At 49.4% G+C, this 12,452-nt stretch overlaps 1 protein-coding gene across 3 annotated transcripts in view; it reads right to left on the minus strand.

The window, feature by feature from the left end:
* Positions 1-7,167: 7,167 nt before the first annotated feature.
* Positions 7,168-12,452, minus strand: part of RNF24 (ring finger protein 24) — a 92,823-nt gene continuing 87,538 nt past the window's right edge. For all 3 annotated transcript variants that reach the window (XM_032143166.2, XM_058433094.1, XM_058433095.1), the window contains 2 exons: positions 10,477-10,556; positions 7,168-9,709 (listed from right to left, as the gene is read on the minus strand). In XM_032143166.2, the coding sequence (XP_031999057.1) occupies positions 9,571-9,709; positions 10,477-10,556 (219 nt within the window). In that variant the 3' untranslated portion in view covers positions 7,168-9,570. The remainder of the gene's footprint in view (positions 9,710-10,476; positions 10,557-12,452) is intronic.

Genomic DNA, 12,452 nt, shown 5'->3' on the forward strand with positions numbered 1-12,452 from the left:
ACACCCGTGTTCCAGCTGGGGCAAGGGGAACTGATATGTGGGCTGTGGGCTGTTCCACTAGGCATGGCTACCTCTGCATATGGGCCTTGGCACTTAGGAAATATGGGTGCTGCTGCATTGGGACCTTGTGTGGGTGCAGAGCAGGATGGCTACTGCGTGGAGGGTAATTTTGTCCCCTGGACAGTGATTGGTGGACCCTCTTCCCTGCTGCTGCTGTTTCCAGGCTCCTGGCCTATACTACCTCTGACGCCCTAATCCTGAGTTCCTCTGCCCTCCTCTGCTGCCAGCGGTGCTCTTGGTGGCCTCACCCTCATCCAGTACCCAGGCACCAAAGATGGCACCACCATCCTCCTGTTTGTGCCACAGGGTGCTGCTTCCTGGGCCAACTCCTGTGAACTTGCTCAGTTCCCATGGAGACCCAGGCCAGGGCCTGCCCCTCTGAGGCCCGTTTTGTGGTCCTGCTGCCTCTGCTGTGCTGCATTCAGGAGGTTGTCCACTGCTCGACGTGGTTCATCATGCAGCCCTTGCTGTTACCACAATTTGACAGAGAAGGAAACTGAAACCCAGATGAGTAAGCCTGCCCAAGGTCACTCAGCTAGAAAAGAGCAGAGCTGGACTCAAACCCAGGACTGTCTCTGGTGCCTGAGTTGGGAAGATGCTGCTGATGTCCCCTTCTGCCTCACTTTGAGCTTCCTCCTCCCTGGGCCCTCCCCCTACTCTAGAGAAACTAGTCCATTCCCTCATGTTCCACCTTGTGCTCAGTAAACCCTGTCATTCCACAGCAGGGTTTTTTTTGTATGTGTGTGTTTTTGTTTTTGAGACAGAGTCTCGCTCTGTCACCCAGGTGGAGTGCAGTGGTGCGATCTCGGCTCACTGCAACCTCTGCCTTCCAGGTTCAAGCAATTCTCCTGCCTCAGCCTCCCGAGTAGCTGAGACTACAGGCACACGCCACCATGCCCGGCTAATTTTTATATTTTTAGTAGAGATGGGGTTTCACCATGATGGCCAGGCTGGCCTCGAACTCCAGACCCCAGGTGATCCGCCTGCCTTGGCCTCCCAAAGTACTGGGAATACAGGTGTGAGCCCCTGCGCCCGGCTCACATCAGGGTTCTTGATAGGCCACCAGTGAATCCCATGCCACCGAATCTGGCATTCACTTCACAGCCTCATCTCGGTTCTCACTCAGCAGAGCCCTCTTGCCTGTCCTGCCACCCAGGCTAATGTTCTGGTTCGTTCTCTGCTGACAGTTAGCTGTGGCTGTCCTCAGCCTCAGTCCTGGGTCTTCCCAAGCAGTCATCAGTTTCACCTTGACTGATTTCCAGGGAACACTTCAGCCACCCCTTACCTCTGAGCTCCAGGCCCAAGACACTGCCTTCTCTCTGCATTTGTTGATCTGTGCAGCAATGTCCACATCCTCGTCCCAGCTTACTGCCGTCTCACCACCTTCAGGTTGTGAGGTGCCCATAAATTCTGCTGTTACCATTGCCACTTCCCTGTCTTCTCAGCAGCTATCCCTTTCAGTCTGCCTTCCACTAGTGGCCATGAAGGGGGCTGTGACCATGGTCCAGGTGAGAAAGGAAGGCCTGAACTAAGATGGGAGAAGTGGATGGCCAGAATGGAGAGATACTTAGAGGGCTGTGTTGGGAAGTGGTGACTGGATACAGGGGAGGGAGGGGAGATACCAAGAGGGCACCTGGGCTCATTTGTGGACTACCTGATTTTGAGACTCCAAATAAGCACTGGGTATTTGGGTTGGAGATACAGAGCTGAGAATGATATGCATGTGGGTGGGCAAAGCAAGGGGGATTTCATGAGTTCTAAGGTAGGGTGAGAAAAATAACCGAGAGTTGAGCAGTGACGGAAGAAGCTGCAAAGAAAACGACTGCTCAGGGAGAGGCTGGCCAGGGGCCTATGGCTCAGGGGACTGAAAGAAGAGGAGCTCTCTGGGCATCTGAATTGATGTTGCCCATATTTGGTTGCAAGATCCTGGCTGGCCTTGATGGAAGCTGGGAAACCACAAGGCAGAAGCTGACTTGGAGAGGTCCTACTGAGGGATGGTGAGGAGAGCAGCAACAGCCACACAGGAAGGCTTCAGACGTTTTTTCTCCTGACACTAGTTATTTCCAGGCCTGGGATATAGCTAGGGGCTTGGGGTGGGGGCAACTCTTCAGGGTGGTGTGACCTGTGGAGGAAACAGGCTCAGTTCCACTACTTCAGCCAGGTGCAATGGCTCACGCCTGTAATCCCAGCACTTTGGGAGGCTGAGGTGGGTGGATCACCTGAGGTCAGGAGTTCGAGACCAGCCTGGACAACATGGTGAAACCCCGTCTCTACTAAAAATACAAAAATTAGCCGGGAATGGTGGTGCGCGCCTGTAATCCCAGGTACTCAAGAGGCTGAGGCAGAGAATTGCTTGAACCCGGGAGGCAGAGGTTGCTACAGTGAGCCAAGATTGCTCCACGGCACTCCAGCCTGGGTGACAGCAAGACTGTCTGGGAAAAAAAAAAAAAAAATTCTGCTATTTCAGGTCATCCTGGTGCTGCCGTTCACGTGGAAGACTGCTTATCTGTATCCAGCTGTTTGCAGAGCTCAGGGAGGCCAGGGGCCTTCAGCCTCCACTGTACTCTGCATTCCAGGATTCTCTGTTCTCTGGCTGTGGTGGCCTGACAGACTCTTCACCACTGACCCCACCCCCGCTTGCACACCATGCCACAGGAGGGGGGGACAGGAGCTTCCATCACAATCCATCAACCAGTACTAGTTACTAGCTCTGATAGAATCACTCACCTTGAGTTTCCAAGTCTTGCTGAAGGTGCTTAAGTGGCACATGGATGTTCCCTCTGTTCAGAGGCATATGCACAACACTTAAGTATTTTTCAAAATTTGCTTTTATTTACACGTTTGAGTCAATTACATGCATGTTTTATTTTTTAAAGAGTGATTAGCAAAATGCATTAAAATTTTAAAATAGCAATTAAATATACAAAAATATAGCTTACAAAAAACTGCGAATGTTTAAAAATATTCTGCTGCAGAATTTTTAGTGTACAAACACGTCTATGAAACCTGAGGTTCAGCATTTCATAAACCTTTTTTTGAGGGAGTTACACAATACCTAGTGAGGAAACCCGAGGGCCAAACTACAAGATGAAAAAGTGCCCCGTTTCCTGGCAATGATGTCAAAAGACCAAGAGGCGACAGCTACCAGCAACACTCTAGGAAGACAAGCTGTCACCAGAAGGGAGTTCCTAACACTTGCCACACCTGCTCCCACGACCCCCCCCCCCCCCCCACCCAGTGGGGGCCTGGGAGGAAAGGGCAGATGGAGAGGAATGGTGTGCAGTGGGCCTGAGACGCAGATCCACCAGGCTTGGGACTGGCACAGGGAGCTGAGAAGAGTTCCCTCAAAGCACAAACAAGTCCGCTGACAACTGGTGGGGCCCTTATAGTCACAGAAGTAAGGACTGGGTGGTAAGCCAAAGGTGCTGACGCTTGGTCAAAAAGTGGAGTACATCATCTTTGCATCTTGTAACAATTTGGGCTCTATAGCCGAATTGGCAAAGTAAGGTTTACTGAACAAGCCTCTCTTTTTCTTCTGATATCCCCACTCAAATGGAAGCACATTCCCCAGCACATGGGGATCCCTTATTAATCTTTACTAAAGAACCATGACCCAGCATTTTCCAGTTATCAACTGGATATTTAGGCATGAATCTGGACATGTCCATCTCCTTAAGAAATCTGTAACAGCTACAGGAAAAGACACACCCAGGGCCAGAGTGCCAGAAGAGTGGAGGTGATAGAGAATTTTTTCTCAAGTTTTGGGTTAGGGCACCAGTTGCGATTTTAATCCAGGGGAGGATCTGGGTTGCTGCTGTAGGGGGCAAGTACACCAGGGAGGTGGGTGTGGACAGAGGCACTGGGCAGCTGCTGGGAAGCGAGGCACAAGTCTCTGCCCCTACTCTCAGGGCTGCCTGGAGGAAGCAGTTCTAACTTTCATCAGCGGGGACAAAAATGAACTTAAACTAAAAATATTATTGGCCGGGTGCAGTGGCTCACGCCTGTAATCCCAGCACTTTGGGAGGCCGAGGTGGGCGCATCACGAGGTCAGGAGATTGAGACCATCCTGGCTAACACGGTGAAACCCCATCTGTACTAAAAATACAAATTAGCCGAGCGTGGTGGCGGGCGCCTGTTGTCCCAGCCCCCAAGGCAGGAGAATGGCGTGAACCTGGGAGGCGGAGCTTGCAGTGAGCCGAGATCGTGCCACTGCAATCCAGCCTGAGTGACAGAGCGAGACTCCTTCTCAAAAAAAAAAAAAAAAAAAAAAAAATTGTTGGGGTAATTTCTGTTGTCAAATGGAAAACAAAGATAAGGAGAAAATTCTGTAGGAAGCATTTTCTTTTTTTGTGTGTTTTTTTGAGACGGAGTCTCGCTCTGTCGCCCAGGCTGGAGTGCAGTGGGGATCTTGGCTCACTGCAACCTCTGCCTCCCGGGTTCAATCAATTCTCCTGTCTCAGCCTCCTGAGTGGCTGGGATTACAGGCACGCGTCACCACGCCCGGCAAATAATTTTTGTATTTATTTTTAATAGGGGGTTTCACCATATTGGTCAGGCTGGTCTTGAACTCCTGGCCTCAGGTGATCCACCTGCCTCGGCCTCCCAAAGTGCTGGGATGTTGCGATTACAGGCGTGAGCCACCGCGCCCGACCGGAAGCATTTTCTTTTCAAAGTGTGTGCATAGAGTGAAGAGGCCAGCCTGGGCAAAATAGTGAGTTGAGACCTGTCTCTACAAAAAATATGAAAATTAGCCAGGTGTGCTGGTGTGCACCTGTAGACCCAGCTACAGACTGAGACAGGAGGATCACTTGAGCCCAGGAAGTTGAGGCTGCAGTGAGCTACAATGGTGCCACTGCACTCCAGCCTGGGTGACAAAAAGACCCTGTCTCAACAACAATGAAAAGTTGGGAGGGAAAGGGAGTAGCTCCATGAACTGACACTGGACATTCAGGCATATCCACAGTTAAACATGAGACTCACTGTGCACTTGCTCAGTAGCTAAGATGTCTGCCCCACAAAATAGAAGCCTTCAGTTGCTGCTGCTCAAACTCCTGCATCAGAGACACAAGAGCTTGCCTAAGAGACCACAACAGTTGTAGCCACACATCACCACTGGTCCTCACTTGGAACTGGCCAAGGTGGGGGAGGGGCCAGCAGCTGTCCAGGCACCTGCAGAGGCTGCTCAGAGCTGGGAGAGGCCTGTGCCACTGCTGTCAGCTACAGAGCCTGATCTTGAGCATCCTGTCGCAGATAGAGAGTCAATCAGAAAAATCTGGTTGTGCTCTTGGATTAGCTGGGCATTTGGGGTAAGGGAGGGACTGCAGATTCTGATTTGTACAGAAAACTAAAATTTCAGTATGTTGCAATAAAATGAAAATATGTCTTACTCAACAGGAGTGTGATTGCAAAAACTTCCCCCAATTCTGGGTTCACATTTTGTATTCTGATTTCTGGGATGGCTCTTCCCACATTAGTAGGAGCGTTCCTTGAATACACTTGTCTGGTATCACATGAGTAGAAAAGGAGAAAAATTATATACACACATACACGTGTGTACATGCATAAATGATCTCTGGAAGGATACTCAAGGAACAAACCAATAGTAGGTACTCATGGAGTGAGGAGCTGAGCTTGCTGGGCTTCAGGAACTCAAGAAAGGCTTTTAACTACTTTATGATTTGTGAACCATGTGAATGGATTACCTATTCAAAACATTAAGAAAGAAATATTCAGCACTGAACAACCAAGTCAGAGTTCACTGTGGGCAAAGGCAGAGATGACCAAGGAAGAAAGGGGCCAGGTGAACCTGGGCCTCAGGGAAAGCCCCTACAGCTCAGGAGGCTTTTTGGCTGAGGTTCTATTCCTATCATGATGGCAGAGGAGCCCATGTAACCCAGATGATGTTATGTGGTATCAGCAGCCCCCATGACACCAGGCCTGCTGCCCACTAGGCTCTGGGCACCAGCTAACCCTCATAAGAGGTGCCAGGGATGTTATTACAATCCCTGAGTGGTAGATAAGGAAAGCGACTGAGAGGCTAACCTGCAGAAAGGCCTAAGGCTAGTGAGTGGCAAGAGGCGATTCCATCACTCTCTACCTAGAGCTCTGGGGATACCGCCCTGGATGTATTTCATAATTCCCAAAAAGCCTCTCAGAAAAATAATTCCTAGTTGTTCAAAGTAGCTTAGAGCGGGATCAGGCCACGGAGATGACATGATTTTGAAGTGGGGTTGTGAAAAAGGACAAGGCCTGAGGCTATTCCTCTGATGGATCCAAGGGACTTGGCACTGGGGAAAAGGATCTTCTTGTCAAGAACAGGGTATCCGGCAATGGTGGGAGGTCCCCTGTATCCCTCAGCTCAGACCCTCCCAGAGGCCACCTGCCCCTATTTGGCCATTTCTGTCCTGCCTTCCCTGGCTAGGCAAGCACAGGCTTCAAGGACCTTATCTGCCAGGGACAGGCCTAACCAAATCACACGTGGCAAAGAAAAGCAGCAGACGTCAACTTCCTAGTGTCTGATACTGACCCAACCAGGAATCAAGTCAGGCTGGTTTTGTTCCCTGTTTCTGAAGCCAGCTGAATTCAGTTGTCCCCCTAGCAACTACTAATGATTCAGCCACCCATGGAGTCCAGTTGGGGCTGAGTTATGCTCCACTAACTCATAGCAGACCAGCAACATTCTATGAGCTGCTTAAGAAACACACAAAGGATACCAGCCAGTGGTCCAAGAGCAGACCAGAATCCCCACGCATCTACACAGTAACAAGTCCCAGCAACTCCTGAAGATAGATGCGGAAAGGGTGACTTTACCATGGGGTTTGAGTCTGAGCCAAGAGAGTATAAAGGGGTCCCTAACTCATTCTTTAAAAAAAAAAAAAGGATTGTCTTTCAAACAAAAAACCCTGCGATTTTAATGAGAATTAAAGGAGGATGTAAATTAAAAGGCCTATTTGTCTGTACAGCAATGCAGATGCACAGGCCCATCCTGGTGGAGGACCCAGATGCAGGGAGCAAATATTTGGGTTGTGTTGCTAAGAGTTGCAGGAACTACTGCTAGTGATACTAGGCTTGCTGCAGGAGGACGTCACGCTGAGAAAGGGAGATGACTACGAGCAGAAAAAGTACTCTCACTGTTCCAGCTTCCAGCCCAATCCTAGCAGAATGAATGAATTTTAAAATCACTCCACATTCACATGTGCTGAGAAGGTTGTTAGTGGTCCCTCATCTGGGCAAAGCAGACCCAAGATGGTGCCAAGTGCAGAGTGCAGAGCATTCTTGTGCTCTCCTCACGGCTGGAACTAACTGGGCTTTGAGCCCTGGTCCAGTGCTACGTATCAACCCCCTCAACAAGCCTGTGGCTCTGACATGGGGGGGATCAATTAACTTGCCTCTGTTCAAATACACAGACTTGGTGAGGCTGTCTTTTGTTAGTACTGATGCACAAGGACAGAAAAAGGCTGCAACTTTCAGTTGGGAGAATTCTATAAAAGCTGTGAGCAGCAATAATTTGCAGTATTGATCATAGGAAGGGAAAAAATATTCTCTTTCCTATTAGAGCCCCATAACAGAGAGGTGACACCTGTCCCAAGGCCATTCCATGGAAAATGGTGGCTGCTGGCAATTAGGCTAGTCCAGAAGCAAGCCTCCTTCTGACATTGGTCACTGAAAACAGTTCACTATAAACGGGGTGTTTTGTGGCATTCAACTCTGTTGTGCTACAAATAGAGAATGCAAAAAGACGGTGAAAGTAGGAGTGCATAAATAGTTTTTGTCACGGGTGCCAGACAGGCTAAGGCTTTCATACAAAAATATTCCTCACTTTCCTTGTCCTGTTTAGGAAGCAGTCCAGTTGGCATACCACGAATAGGTCACACATAGGAAGTGGCCTATTTTGACCAATGGATTTGTAATTTTCCAAACTGGATTGTGTCCAGCACTTTTCTACACTAATGGAAATTTTCCTCCTCATCTGACCCCAGCCATCTGAACCAAGGACAGGTTCCCTCTCCTAAGAGGACAGAGGTTGGATTCCAGAAAAAAATCCTGGAGTCATGCCAAGAGCAGAGTAGCAAAGCTCCCTCCATCCATTCTCCATGTCACGCAGACTGTATTCCTAATGAAAAACTTCCTCCACTCACACCTGTGGGATGGAGTGGAGCAAAGCAGTTGACGAGGAATTGAGGCAGGCGCTCCTAAGATGGAGGGAGGCGGAGAGCAGGGCTGTGGAAAATAATTTTTCATCTGACCTGCTACTTTCCGTAGCTAATTTATACAATATTCACAAATCCTAATGGACTCTGAGTCATTTCTAGAAAAGTTGGACAGAAAGAGCCAAAGAGCAGCATGCGTTTCTCTCCTATAAAGACACTTTCACTTTCAGTTTCGGAAGTCCAAATACTGAGGCACACACCATCGGTGGACAGCCCTGCAGGAGCTTCCTGAAACTATTTACAATTCTAAGTGGATCACCAGCTTCAGAATTACACAGGGATCTTATTTGGGATAAAGTGTTAAAAAGTGAATGACAGGCTTTTTTTTTTTTTTTTTTTCTGAAGTAGAAAGAGAGATAGGGCAAGAGAGAGATGGAAGGAGGAGGGGGAGAGGCCAAAGGGTCGGCATTCCCTTCATCCAGCTGGGCCAGGAGTATGGGCCATTCTCAAAAAGCCACTGCTCTTTGGAGCCACTCGAGGGGTTCACAGTGGCTCCCTCCTGAGGCAGTGGCAGTGGGCCCACAGCAGCTACATTGGAACCACAGTGCACATGTGGGGATGTGGGCAGCCTCCTGGATCATTCAGGGACAGTGTGGACTCAGGGCCCACCCCCTGCTGGGACTCTGGATGGGCCTCACTGGTGCATAGGAGAGGGAAATGATAAGAGGAAATGGCTTCTGACTAGGCCTTTCCAAGCGCATCTAATGTTTTCAGCTTAGATGATTTGATAGCAGGTGTTGTAATCCTGAGGGGGAAATGGGTGGCGAGGGACACTGCTACTCAAAGCCAAGATGGCCTTATCAAAGGAATATAACATGAGCCTTGTGGGCACTGCCTCACCAACCACTGGTGGCTGGTTGTGCTGGTTTTACTTGGCTCAAGGGCTGTTGGGAGGGTTTGCTGCTACAAAGGCCTACATAGAAACCCATCCATCCGCAGGTGGGGGTGTGGCTTTAAAGACCTGCTGTTAGTTCCCTTCTTTACCCTCCTGCTTGACATGGAGATGAGGCTCCAGGAGAGAGCGTAATGGAGTTAATAAGAGACCCTCATGAAGTTTCTTGAGGCAAACCCGCAGGCTCATCCACTCCTCTTCTCTCGGCAGGGGGTAGCGTCAAAGTGCTTTGGTTGTCACGACCCAGACACCTAGGTTCCCAGCTTGGCTGGCCCAAGAGTTCTTCATGAGGCAAAAGAAGTGGCAGCTGGCGACCTAGGTAGAGAGCAGCCAATACAGACACCACTTGTGTTCCTCCTGGCTCCACACAGACGTCGTGTCCAGTAACAGTCTGATCCTTGCGGTAAGCTATACAATGTTCTCTGCCCCGGGAAGGGGCCCCTGAGGGGGTCCACGGTCCTGCTTACTGTGCAACTGGGCCAGCTGTAGAACTGGCATGTTGCACAGGGGACACACTTTACGAACCTCCAGCCACTTAATAAGGCACCTGCAGAAGGAGACACCACAGGGGGAAGACGTCAGTCCTATGCTCATGGCACGGCTGTTTTGCTGAACATCTCCATATCTGTCACCCAGCAATGTCTGCTGTATGGTCCAAGGAGCTCCCCTCGTAGGTGGTGAACAGATGTCACCCCCTGGAGAGAGGGAAGAGACAGAGGGAAAGAGCGGGGAGAGGCCAAGGGGTCAGCAATCCCCTCCTTCCAGAGCCTCCCATCTTCCACGTGTGAAGCCACAGATAGTATGTGATACCTTCAGTTGCCCATGACTTCTTACAAGAACAAAATACACTGAGGAGGGATGTGAGAAGTAGGAAAATAAATTTTTCTAACAGAAATACAAAACAAAAAATTATAAGGAGAAATATTAATATGTCTGCAGGAAGTGGGAGGAGACGGCCCCACACTACCATTTATATCCAGACTTTATTTATTTTGATTTTAAATAAGTTTTTAGGAGATGAGGCTCTCACTGGAAAGTTCCAGCTAAATAGCTGTTTATTGCTTGGGCTCCAAGTGTAGGCTCATTTTGGCTCTCTGCCCATAGTCCTGACGTGGTGGTCACGTTCCACCACTCTGCTGTCTCCTAATGTCACGCACACACACACATCCCACCTGTAGGGTGCTGTCAGCTTTCTGCATTACAGACCAATCATGAAGCCATCAAGCTTGTCTGGCACTGCCCTAAAACCCAAAAGAAGTTGGTCGATGTGCCTCAAACTCGGGTCCCATTAAATAATTCCATACCAATACTTACTTTCTGTGGAAGGCGTGCTTACATGGACAAATCCCCAACTCATCTCGAGGCTTGAAGTCTTCTAGGCACACTGCACAGAGCTGAAAGACAAATGCACAAATGAAGCCAAGTGTCTGTTAAGGACCCTCCCAGGTACAAAGTAGAGTGCAGGCTCCTAAAGGCTCAACCATTTGAAGGGACTCATGAGACTCTTATCTTAAAAAAAAAAAAAAAAAAGAAATGAATGAATGAATAAATGACTGAAAAGAAACAGGCCCAAATAGATGAGCGTCTCCTGCTCTTCCTGTTCCACATCTTCAAGGAGGTGGGCAGATGGGAGAAGACAGAAAGCAAGAGGCAGCTGCCTTTACTTCAGTGCATCAGAAGTGTGGGACCGAGGGAGGGTTACTCTCACATCTGCCAGCGTAACCTGCTGTCCATTTCCTGGTGTGCTGAAGAGCTGAGGCTCCCTGGGTTCTCCACCTTGTCAGCAGCACAGCCTGGCTCCCAAGCACTCACTGAAAGGGAGCGCTCAAGCCCTGGCAATCTTTTCTCCTGTTTTTATGTACAGCTTGCAGTAACACGCTATTTATAGTTCCTGGGGCCTCCCACTTTGGCACTGTCCTTCTGTCAGTGTCTTTGTCATATAAAAAGTTACTGAAGACTCAGTTAACTCATGAACATGTGCAGATGGGACCAGGACTGCTCTCGGCCGATGATTAGTCTCCATGGCTTGCAGAGAGGCCTTAGACTTCGTATCCAGGGGCTGGGTTCTAACACTGTTTCCTGGGCATTCACCAGGGCCCGTGGATACCATGGGTCACCACACTGACCCATTTTACAGACGAGGAAACAGAAGCTCAGGAAAATAATGTTGCTTGAGGCCATTAAGTTGGAGAGTGGCCAGGCCTGGCTGGGGACCCATGTCTGTTGCACTGATGTGCTATTGTGCCATTTCTTTCTCCTGCCCCGTGGTTGAACTCCTTCCTCCCTACTTGCTTCCTTGTCCATTCCCAAGGATCCTGGTTCAGGCCATCACCATTTCTAGACTGGACTGTTGATGGCTTTGCTGTCACTAGTTTCTTAACCTATAACACGTAACCCAGTCTTCTTAGGTTATGTAACATGATCTAGGCAGGACATGTGGCTCTTGGTGCCCAGCGAACTGTGCCATGTTGGTTTTTAAACACCCTTGCTGAGGTAGTTTTCAGGGCCTTGTGTGTATGAGAGACAAGATCTTCACAGGAGGAGAATGGGTAACTGTGCTCTGTTGGACTCAGCATCCCTACCAAGATGGCAGGGGAGCAGCGAGGAGAGCAGGATAGGTGGCTGGCCTTGGCTCAGACACACTAGCTGTGTGGCCTCTGCCCTCAGGATTCCTCACAGAGCTCTGTTCCTTCATCTGTACAATAAGGACATGACCTGCCCCACCCCACACAGGGCTGTCATCAGCTCAGCTTGGGGGGCAGGGTTAAGGACACAGTAAGGCAGTCTACCAATGCCAGCTGTTTTTGTTGATGCCTACATTTTATAATGGAAGTACTGTTTTCAAGCCCATTTTTGTTTTCTGAAGGGAGGTTGAGAACAAGCTGTGGGTAAAGAATCCAGCAGTTTCAGCCTAGTGGTATCTTTTTGGGCCTCAGCTTCCCACCTGTAAAGAGGGAACGATGCTCCCATCTCCTAGAATCTGTGGCTGGCCCTCTGGCCTTCAACAGCCAGTTTTCCTGTCAGCCCCGCCTTCTGAAACAGGGTCAGGACTGTCCTCTGGAGATTTGGCACTGATCCTATTGAAGCACAGGTTGGATGAGTTGCTTATTTTTATTCACTTATTTTTCCAGGATCCAAAATTAGATTAGTAGCCTTTCCAAACAGGAGTTTCTTTTCTTTTTTTTTTTTTTTCTTTTTGAGATGGATCTTGCTCTGTCGCCAGGCTGGAGTGCAGTGGTGCGATCTCGGCTCACTGCAACCTCTGCCTCCTGGGTTCAAGTGAGTCTCCT

This window comes from Hylobates moloch, unplaced genomic scaffold (assembly GCF_009828535.3).
Source record: "Hylobates moloch isolate HMO894 unplaced genomic scaffold, HMol_V3 SCAFFOLD_21, whole genome shotgun sequence".
NCBI classification, from domain to species: Eukaryota; Metazoa; Chordata; class Mammalia; order Primates; family Hylobatidae; genus Hylobates; species Hylobates moloch.